Source organism: Ornithodoros turicata, chromosome 2 (assembly GCF_037126465.1).
Source record: "Ornithodoros turicata isolate Travis chromosome 2, ASM3712646v1, whole genome shotgun sequence".
In the NCBI taxonomy this organism is placed as follows: Eukaryota; Metazoa; Arthropoda; class Arachnida; order Ixodida; family Argasidae; genus Ornithodoros; species Ornithodoros turicata.
This window is the reverse complement of record NC_088202.1, coordinates 142,239,042-142,249,970: the sequence shown is the minus strand read 5'-3', so window position 1 is coordinate 142,249,970 and position 10,929 is coordinate 142,239,042. Positions and strand designations below refer to the sequence as shown.

Genomic DNA, 10,929 nt, shown 5'->3' with positions numbered 1-10,929 from the left:
GTTAGTAAATTAGTAGAATAAAGTAAACCTTGGAGTTTTCAGCAACCCACCATGGGTGCTACCTGCTCCATTGCAAGAGCTGTATAGCTATTACACACTATGATTCAAAATACAGCAATCAAAACAAATCACAGCGGGATCCCTCACATACTCACAGGCACACAATCAATAGAACGGGAAAACAACATCGCACACTTTAGATCTACAAAATATGGTGTCAGCAGTTCACACTAAAATAGAGTTCGCACTTAGTCTTCACAATACGGTAATGAGACCAGTCTCACTCAAGAAGGCTACCAGCAGACGGATTGCCTTTACTTGAAATATGCAACTGGGTATTGTGAGGCACAAGTGGTGTGTTCGTCCGTCTGTATTTCATTGGCCCCGGCTACTATGTTACATGATCCCTTCATTCACACGTCACTTCCCTTCACACGTCACGCAGCAAGTTCCCGGTGTTGGAGCCTATAGGTACACGCGACAATCTATACCTACTTTTGACTTCCATGTTTCCAGATTGCTTGCGTGAAAAGGAGTTGTTGAGCAACGCAAGTTCCGATGACCATGCTGATAAGGACGTTCCTGCGACATCGATGCGCTCGCAACGGGAACTACCTTCCACTCCAATGCACCACGTTCTCGTCTTGTCGATGCGTCGACAAGGACGGCTTCCAAAACTCTCCGGACGTCATGGTGTCCGAGCGACACAGTTTGCCCTGCTACAAGAGAGAGTACGACCGGTACTTTCGCGAGGAAATCGAAGAATTCGAGTGATGGTGTTTCACGTTGTCGATTAATAAAGGTCTATCAAAGTGTAGACAGAATTATCGGGTGTACTTCCGCGGCATGCCCATCTACACGCTAGAGTTGTGCTTCGCCACATAACAGGCTTAGAGCCCGCTGTGCCAAAATATACGACAGCGACACGCCTGTCCGTCGTATCCGCCCTGCTTCTCCTCAAATTCTTCCTGTGGGGTGCACACAAGCCGACCTCGTTCTACTGCATGTAACTCCTTAAATCGTAATCCACGTCCCCAACAGATTTCCAACCGGGGGCAACATATTCCGACACAAGCCCGAACGGCGCCTCTGCGGCCATGCAGACCCCACGGGTTCCGCCTGCACCTTTTGTTTTAGTTGGTACCGTTTAGTTACCTGGAACTTTTCCTTTTAGCATCGGCGTGCTGCACTGTATGTTTATCGGATTCCTCCTATGTCGCTTCCAATATTTTCAACGAAAATTAATTATCTCATACGTCGCTTCAAGCTGGACAAACGAAGCTTGATCCGGTTGTTGAAACCCCCATGGAAGTACCTGACCTGTAGCCTTCTCCCTAAAACCGCATGGTAAAACTATCAAGTAAGACAGTACATATCGTTACATAAATTTATATTATATACTGTATGAACTGTACTATCAAAAAGGTATAAAGCGCCGCGGACGTCCCCGTTATGATACGAGAGGGCAGTGACGGTGGGCCTTCATAGCTTTCCCAAACTTACATCCGAACGCACGCGCGAACAGCTTGTTCTGCCTCAAGGCCGCATTAACGCGCACTTGCGCTGGAGGCAGCGCTGATCTTCTCCACGATGTTTCGTCGGTGCGCTCACAATTGTCCAACGCGAAATACACGAAGAAGAGCTGGTCGGACGAGAGATGTTCCAGGCCTTTAAGACGGAAGTCTATTCCCCATATCCTCTTCGTAGTGAGCAGGTGCTGGAAAGCTCGGTGAGCCAGTATCACCGCGACGGCTTGTTCCAGAAGGGACGTTGCCCTGTATGCGGAGATCGAGGCCACTTCTCAACTGCTGCGGCATCGCTCGAATATCGTCTTCTAGGCATCGGTAAAGAAAGCGCAGCCTTTGGTTCGAAGCATGGCTATAGAGCGGAGTGTCATCGAAGTTGCCGTTCGGTCGCAGTACGCGTAGAAGGCTTCTGTAGATGCGGACGGCATAGCGTGCCATGTGGAAGGCAGAGTGTGTGCTGTTGGGAGGTACACTCATGTTCCAAATTCCAACGGGGACGTGCATAAACCTGCGCCTGGCGAAGTACTCGACCTAGGAAAATGCGGGCATGAAATTTCGAATCACTTGCGAGGATTATGAAGACAAATGGGACACGGACAGATAATTCCCTGTTGCGAGTAACGCTTCCCTGCGTTGGAGGTCGTGTAAAGACGGTTAGACAGTGTAGTATAGACACAGTAGACGGGACGAAACTCCTGTATTTTCACAGCAGGGAGGGGCTAGCATGCGCAACAGAGATGACAGAGATGTGACAAAGCAGTAGAACGTTGGCTGATATCTGGGATCAGGGCTCTTATACGGGTTCACCAAATGAGGCTTCAAGAAAAGGGGTTCAGGGCCGGATTCACAAAGAGCTCGTGCGACGGAATCTGTCGTAACTCCGTCGTACGGGAAAGTTACGACGAAGTGTAGATTCACGAAGGGCCCGCGTCGCAAAATCTTCGCAGCTTACGGCGGAATCCTGCGAGAGCCCCCGAGCAGTGTTACGAAGAAAGATGGCGGCGTTATTTGGCAGCGGTGGATTTGGAGACGGGAATCAAAGACTCTGTAATACGCGCGAACGCATTGCACTTTGCCACAGAACCTTCGAGACCATCCCCGAAGTGACATAGAGGCACTTTTTTGCTTGGTAACCTTCAACAAATGCTCAACTTTGTGCTCCGTAAAATCGGGTCGCAGGGATTTTTCAAGCATCCCCTACACCCCGCTAAAACACCCCCAACATCCCTCCAAATTGTCTGCAAGAAAGGCAAAAGGAGCCATAAAAGCTGCAAAACTGAGTGCCACACACCGTTTACAAAACACCCTCACCCACCCCGTCCCCGAGACGAACATACTGGGAATATATTTGCTGTGTCATCGAACGCGTTTCGCCTGTGATTGCATGGCATCCATTATGGCTACCGAAAGACCGAGAGCACGCGCAGTAAAAAAAACATTTGGGGACGAACAACTTCGTCTTCATCTAATGGGACGACTCTTATTGGTGCGATCACAAATTTTCGTCATCGTTACCATAGCGAAAACATAGGTGCATTCTTTTCGCTTGCACCTCCTGCACCAGATCTTAACTGGGTTATTCGCGTGCTGCACTTTCCTGTTGAAAAGAAAGGCATTACTAATAAAGTTCATTTCAGCTGGAAAGTGCAGCTCCCGAAAACCCGTCTTGCGTGGAGTCCAAGCTAGTGCAGTCCAGTGCAAGTGAAATGAATGCGCTTATAGTCTCGCACCCTTTGGCTGTTTGTCTCCGAGGTGCACGTGACAGGAAGCGAGCAACTTCCTCTTCCTCGCCAAAGGGGTTACCCTCTCCACTACGATAGCTTTGTGAATCGCGCTTACGACGCCGTCGTACGCGCGTCGCAGGCTACGACGTCTTAGCGCATCTTAGCGTAACTTACGATCGCGTTTGTGAATCCGACCCCATATCTACAATAGTGCGGACCCTGGACTTTGCAAATTTATTCCCTACTCTGTGACGACCTCCTTCCGATTCATCTTCACCGGGCAAAAAAAAAAACCTGTCGGTGCTGCTTAGCGAGTCCCGTCCTGTGAACTAGTCCGTGTCGTCGTCTTTGCACCGCCTCCTCCAACTTGGCGAAATTATATCCTTAACACCGTACTACAGGAATTCGTCAGCACTCTACTTTGTTTATAGCTATTTCCGAACCACGCCGAAACATTGGATTCAGTGATGCGCAATGTTCTGCATTTGATATATATATATATTTGCGTGGGTTCTGGAAGCTACAAAAAAACTGCTCATCACGAATGTGCGCGACGTGACGCTGAATCACAAAGGGGTGCATGCTCACCTCAACCGCAAGAGCAGATCCTATGTAGCTTTCCTTGGTTACGATTCGCGCCGCAGTTCTCACACGGTCCAGTGTGCTAGGCACTTTCAACAGCGACGTACGAAGCCGCTTCGCGTGGGTTCTCCAAGTCTTGTCGCTTGAAGCGCGAAGTGGAAAGAAATGTGCCAACTTGAGCGTTTTCTGTAAACGATGTTTAGCGAGGAGAGCTTCCCATTTGCCTCCTCTTACCCCCGTCAACCAGGCAAGCGTTGGCAGATACGCGAGAAAGTGGCTTTCCACTTGTGACGTCCACGTATGAATCAGAGCCAGTTGCCCTAACGCGAGAGACAAGGCTCGCATGTACGCTATCGGGAACACGTGCTCCAAGAGTCTGGAGCACAGTCGCTCAGGATCTGTCGGCGTCGTCGAGAGAGTCAGCGGAAAGAGGTCGATCAACGCGGGAATCCCCAAGAAAGGAGCGAAGTACAGGAGAATCCTAAATGCCAAATAGTCGATGACAGCGGATGAGTAACGGTTGACCGTCCTTGTGACGGAGACAAGGACGTCTCTCGATTCTAACATAATAATCGAAGGAACTTTGTAGAACACTGTTTTCAAGAGCAAGATCACGCCGTGATGCACCTTAGAGGCATTTAGTAGACGTGGTTCTCGTTTGCGAGGCCCCGCAGTTCCAAGAGCAAGTGCCACGTCTACGATGTTCTGAGCGATAGACTCCTCATCAGCACTGGAGTGCGCACGTGTCAAAAAGTCATCGGTGGCTTGTTTCACAGTGTGGAGTATTTGATCGTTGTCCTTCTCCACGTAAATTACGTCTGCAGAATCAATAACCAACAATTTCCCTGTCGGTCTCGAATGAAAAGTGGCTTTGACTAAAGCGTTTATCCCAAAATCCTTCAAGATACGACCAGCCATTAGCCAAATATCCTGCGTGGCAATCTTTTCGCGCCTCATTGGCCAGGTCCCAGAAGGGGTGTACGCTGAGATTATGCTCATAACTTCGGCGTCCTTCTTAGAAGGTTCCGATGTCGTGCAGTCCTCAAGGATCTCTCTAACCAGCTGCATATCCCGTCTGGTAGGGTCTGTCAAAAACTTCAAAGCTCGGTCCTCAAGGTCTTCCACAAGGAGCGTGTCGGTCGAGATGGATGAACCGAGTCCTGGATGCCATCGCTCAATGACGTTCTTACACGCATATTCGTAGAAGTTGTCGCACGGGTCTTTTCCCAACGTCCTGTTCAGAAAAAATGCTTCTCGGAGGCAGAATTCTGTCTCACAGATGTATGCTGTTGTTGACGAAGTTGGTCTACGTGGATGATACAGTAACCCAGGCTGTGGCACGTGTGGTGGCGCGGTCGAAAACGGGGTTGACGCAAACCACCATGAAGGCAAGAAACGTGTTGCCGATGATGAAGCCCACAATGAATCGAAGATGCCGACTGATGCAGTCCAGAACGAGTCAAAACGCGTCGACCGATGAGACCGTTGAAGTCGGCGGCGTCGTTAACAAAGTCAACAATGTTGTTGATGAAAGTGATGAAGGCATAGTCAATGGAGTCGATGGTCTAACCAGCAGTGTTGATGAAGGGGGCGCGGAAGTAGAAGCCTGCGTTGCAACCGCTGAAGCCAAAAATGTCGACGACATCGATGCCTTAGTCCCCACAAAGACAGCTGTCAACTTTTCTTCGCTTTCCTTGGCTGGAGTTGCCGTTGTCCGTTGATGGTCCACGAAATATGTATTACGTTCGGTTGTAGCGTTGCCCGAATCTGTGACAGCGCCTTTGAAGTAGCTGATCCAGTTCGAGAACATTTTCCGTGCTCCCTGCCGCGACTGACCTACGGAACTGCTAACTAATAGATAGACAATCCAAATCAAAGATAATGCCACGATAACTAGGACTAGTCCAGTCTCAGGGAACAATGACGCTGAGCGCTCCAAGTTGAACCTTTCATGTTGTGGTTCGCGTGGCACGTTGGGCTTGGTTTCTACGGCCTCCTGTGTTCCTGTGACGGCTACTACAGGCACTGCCGCTGGTGACACAGCAGGTGCAGAAGGTAAGTAATGATACTCAGGAGTCAAAACAGGATAAACAGGGCGTAACGCTTGCAGATATTGTGCTTCCAAGAGATACTGTTGACCATTGCCAGGACCCTGTGGAGGTTGGCCTATGAAGATGTCCTCTTCAAGTTGATGCTTTGAACTGGGTACGTTAACCTCTGGACCCCACGCCTGCTCTGATATGGGCGGATTTATTTGGCCTGGTGTCATATGGCTCAGATGCAGACCAGGAGTGGTTTGAACCGAACGTGGAATACCGGTCGCAGCTGGAGACGACGTAATATTAAAGAATGGTTGAGGGGGATAACTTTGCACAGAACAAGGTGTTATAGCGGGGCCAGTGTGAGGAGGTGTCGCGTAACTGAGTCCACCTGAACGTTGTACAGATTGGAGAATCCAAGGTTCAACTTCAGACGGTGTAATACCACCGCTCTGTGGGGCAGCGGGGCTTCCTAGCGAACGCGGGATATCTGGTTCAACCCGGTCAGGAGTCACACCCTGCGTACCGCTTTTGCAACCCACTGGGCTCGTTTGTCCCGACCTAACAACGCCATGATCCGATTTACGGCGCGTGACTTGGATCAGATTCCTTATATCTGGGTGCACCTCATCCAGCGTTTGGTGTAGAAGTTCGGCGCCCGTATCTACTTGCTGCAGGGCATCGTGAACGCTTTCTTCCCACGACAGTCTTCGACTTCGTACGGATGGGCTTCTTGGTTTTAGCGTAGCGTCGCCAACTACACTTTCCTGTAGTCTAGTGAAATGTGATAGTATTCCATGACCGACACTAGGGGTTCTGACGATACCACTGTACTCTTCGACTGCAGGAGGGAGTGACAGCTCAGATGGCCTACTCGCTTGTATTGCAGCATCGCTAACTATACCCTCTTCGAGTCTCTGAAAGGGCGATAGGATGCCAGCATTGATCACGGATGGTGTAACAACGCCTCCACATTCTTCATAAACCTGCGTAGCAGCAGAAACGCGTTTCGCAAGAGGAGGCGGTGTAGTCAAAACGCTACGGTGTCGGAGCAGAGGCGACCTCATCACGGAATCCCGTCCGGTATCAAACGTATACAATTGTGGGAGGGTGTGACAGATATGATCTTCGTCCTGTGGTATTCGCACTTCTATTTCTTTTTCTGCGTCCGAGATAATGAACAAGCACTTCTTCAAAGGTGTTTTCTTTCCAACCTAAAAGCCGATGTCCCTCTCGACAACTGTTCAGAAGCTACGCAGAATCCAGCTTTACAACAGTCGCAGTTACATGGCCATCTGTTAAGTTCTCCCACTGATCTTGCGGAACGTGGCTCTGAGCTTGGACGGCCCAGGCTAGGTCTTCCGCATGATCCGCATTGTATCTCGTCCTTCAGTTCAGGTTCGCGCTTCATGATTTCATTTGCCTCACGCGGAGATTCGCAGATTTCGGCTTCGTACGCTTCTGGCATGGTCACTTCCGGCACTATGTCTTCCACCACCGTGGACCGTACTCATCCATTGAGTACCGCCTTCACCAATTCCGCAAGCGAAATGGATCTTCCGTCGCGGTGCTTGGCTAGTGCCAATTATGGTTTCATCGGGTTCGATTACATTACAGACATGAATCTGCTCCTGCTTTGGCATCCCCAGTATGCTCGAGTAGGTCTTGGAACCCTCATTGTATTCCGCTGAGAATGTTCTGGAGTTTTGTCCACCGATAACACCATGGGAACTGTGTCCTGTTCCGCCGAGGTATGCTGGCTTCGAATAACCTGAAGGCCATTTCGTTTGAGCATCTTGTCGTATGAGGTGTGTATCTACGCGGTCTCTTCGCGTTCGTTCCTCTGGTATACCGTATTCTAAGCCCTGCTGAACTTGTGTCGCGCCTCGCAGATTATCGGCGGTGGTAGCTTTTCGAAGGGGCCGCACCGAAGGTCTCTGCCCTGATGTAAGCAGGGTCCTCCCGTCCACGACAAAAGGCCTGAAGGCAGGTTCCCGCCTGGTGTGGGACACTGTTGGTCTCAGAGAGTCGTAACTATAATCCTGGCCCTCCCAGTTCGAAGTACCTGGTATTCCTCGAAAGGAACGTGCCATGAATGCGTCATCCAGAGAAACGTTTGAAAAGGTGCGGTCCAACGGTGGTTCGCTAGCCAAAGGCATTCTTGCAGCCAATACCGGTGTAAACCGAGTTTCGATTGCGCGCGAGGCAGTACTTGGAACACCTGCATGAGAACGAATTCCGACAAACGCTTGAATCGGTCGTGATTGAAAAGAGAATTGCTGCTGGGGCTTCTCAACGCCTGACTGATTGGGGGCCTCAGTAGGTAATGCAGATATTGGCTGCTTCAATGCCCCTGAGATGGAGCGCATGCACGAGCGTACGCCTCGGCATATCCAGGACCTTGAGAATGAAGTACGACCGAAGAAGGCAATCGAGCTGCCTCAAGGGACTCCGAGGGCAAAGCAGAGGGTATGTTCGTCGGACTTTTTGGCACCGCTGTCTTCACATCCACTTCTGGTGTGCGGTCCCTGCGTAAGACTTCAAGTATGGCCAAAAGAATCTCTCGTTCGTCGTCTGGACTGCTAGGACGGTCATCGGCGGACTGCACAGATTCTGTTGACGCTACGGACTCTCCTCTCTTCTTTCGACGCATTTCAACTGCCTTCTTGTCAGGGGGAGCTGCTGCTACACTTTTTGGGGGAACTTGTTGAGATTTAGGAGGCAGTGTCCTATCTTTGATATTAAGTATTTTAACCTAGGCATATTTCTCTTATCTTGTTTCTTCGTGGATACCACCTTTTTCTCGTCATTCGCTGCATCTGTCTCCGAAAGGGTTTGAAGTTCAGAGGTGACCTCATCTTCGAGTAGGCTTTCTTCCAGCGCGTCGTGTTCCGTATGATCTGCATCAATTTGTTTCTTCGTTGCTGACTTCGAAGTTCTCTCTAGCTTAGTCACCTTAACTGGACGGGTCTGTTTGTCAGCTTCTTTTTCTTTCAAGTTAGGTTGCGAATCTGTTTTGCTGGAGATCGCCGCTTCAAGCTTGCTCGTTGACTCAATGGGCCCGGAAGTGCTGTCAGATTTCTGGAAGGTTGCCCAGCCCAGCGTTGCCCAGCCCGCGACGGAAGAAGCATCGGCCTCGACCGTGGACCTTTTCCTCGGATGTGCTAGGTTTTTGTTTCGTCGATTCTGGACACTCAGGCGGCACAGAATTGGGAGGTTCCTCCTTGATGAAGTCGGTGGTTCCCTCGGCGGCGGTAGTGGTGGCTGCCGGCGGTGGTTCCTCAGGCGGACTAACTCGCGGTTTGTCCGCCTCATTCGCAGTGTCCTCAACGTGGTGATCAGCCACCTGCCCAGTCATTCCCGGGCTTTCCGACTCTCCGACTTTTCCGGCGACTACGGTATCCTTTTTGCCAGCTTCGAGCGTCTTGTCACGGTCTTCGTTGCTACTCGGTAGTGTCGATGGTGCGGGGGACGAAACTTCGGATTTCTTTTGTTTCTTCTTTTTCTTGTGTTTTGATTTTTTTTCTTTTTTTTCTTTTTGCTCTCCGGCTGTTCCGGCAACTTCGTCCCGGTGGGCGCTTCATTAGGTGTCGTTTCTTTTTTCTTTGGTTCCTTGGAACCTTCTGTAGCGGAGGCGTCCTTCTTCGATTTCTTTTTCGATTTCCCCATGATATTCGTTGATTGGATGGCCTTCGAACTTCGCCGTATACCCTACGCTGTCAAGTGTACAGGCACCTCACTGCTGTCATCCACATACGCAAAATGCTTCCTCGTCAGGTACTTACTGCTCGCTGTCCAATACGACGTGAGCGAATGCCTTCGGGAAAGACGAGATCTTCTTCTTCTTCTTCTTCTTCGACGAGATCTTTGCAGTAGGTCGCGTGATAGAATGGACCGCCAGACACTTTTTTCTTCTTCTTCTTCCCCGTCCTCCTGTCAAAAGATGGCCGTGAGCCACTAAGTATGGCGGGCCATACACCCGCCATACACTAAGGAAAATTATAGCAAATTCGGGTGGTCATTTCGTAGCAACACGGCCGAGCGCTCGGAAACTGCTAGGTCGGTGACCGAGCTGGATCACGTGATCGTTGCCACCCGAACATGATTGCTAGGAATCTAGCGGTTTTAGGTACTTGGATCACGCTAGGGGCGTCACGGTCGCCGGTCTTCGAGTTCTGTCGTCTGCTAAACAACGTGATTTCAACATGCGTGCCAATGAGGGCACTCGCCACCGTTGCAGTGCGGATGTGACGACACCGGATACAGTTGAGCAATCTGCTGCTCGATCGTTTTGAGACCGGGCAAAAAAAGTGCTAGCTGGCAAATTCCGAGCGCTCAGAAAGCGCCACGCGAACATGCGAGATTGCTTCATTTTGATCAAGCGAACATGACTGCTCGAGATCTGGCAAAAAAAGTTGCTACGAAATGACCACCCGAATTCGCCATTAGTCACCTCGATTGGGTGTAATGGATCATTTCCATGTACGCGTCGCTCCTGGCGGCGAGAGACGACATGATGAGAAGACGACCAACCAATGATGACAAATTAACACGACGCGGGCGTAGCTGGCATTTTTTGAGGATATAGCAGGATAACATTTGTTTTGAATTGTATAACCTGCTCCTGTGGAAGCACACAACGCGCGACGCACCCCCCCCCCCAAAAAAAAAAAACACACGAAAACTTGTTAAGGCATATTCATAACACGCCATGTTTTCATGCCAACTATCATGGCGACGCTCGTGCAGTTCGACGCAACACATTGCAGGCATGGCGATCAGATTAAAAGCGCATGCGCACAGACCGGCAAAGAGAAAGCTGTTGAGGACGGAGAGCATTTAGGTATTGCGAGAAAAAGGCTTCACTCGCAACTCGCATGTGTTCATGTCAACAAACATGCGGCCGCCGGCCAGATGTGGCTGGGCACGCGCATACGCGTACCCAGAAATGGTCCATTACATTTATGCCATGATTATACAGGGTGTCCCAGCTAAATGCGAAGTTTGCGAACATATATTCTTAAAAATACATATATATATATATCACTTTTTCCGAGA

The 10,929-nt window shown here is 50.1% G+C and overlaps 1 protein-coding gene across 3 annotated transcripts; it reads right to left on the bottom strand.

Moving 5' to 3' along the window:
* Positions 1 to 1,373: 1,373 nt before the first annotated feature.
* LOC135386257 (uncharacterized) lies at positions 1,374 to 9,768 on the bottom strand. Of its 3 annotated transcripts, XR_010420647.1 has the most exons (3): positions 9,657 to 9,768; positions 3,839 to 9,587; positions 1,374 to 2,057 (listed from the first exon to the last, which is right to left on the bottom strand). XR_010420647.1 is itself a non-coding variant. In XM_064616066.1 (2 exons), the coding sequence occupies exons 1-2, from the start codon at positions 4,898 to 4,900 to the stop codon at positions 1,671 to 1,673; spliced, it is 1,449 nt and encodes a 482-aa protein (XP_064472136.1). In that variant the 5' UTR covers positions 4,901 to 9,768; the 3' UTR covers positions 1,374 to 1,670. The 3 variants fall into 2 exon arrangements, 1 of the variants encoding a protein (XP_064472136.1); XR_010420646.1 differs by having other exon boundaries at positions 3,839 to 9,768.
* Between the last annotated feature and the right edge of the window lie 1,161 nt (positions 9,769 to 10,929).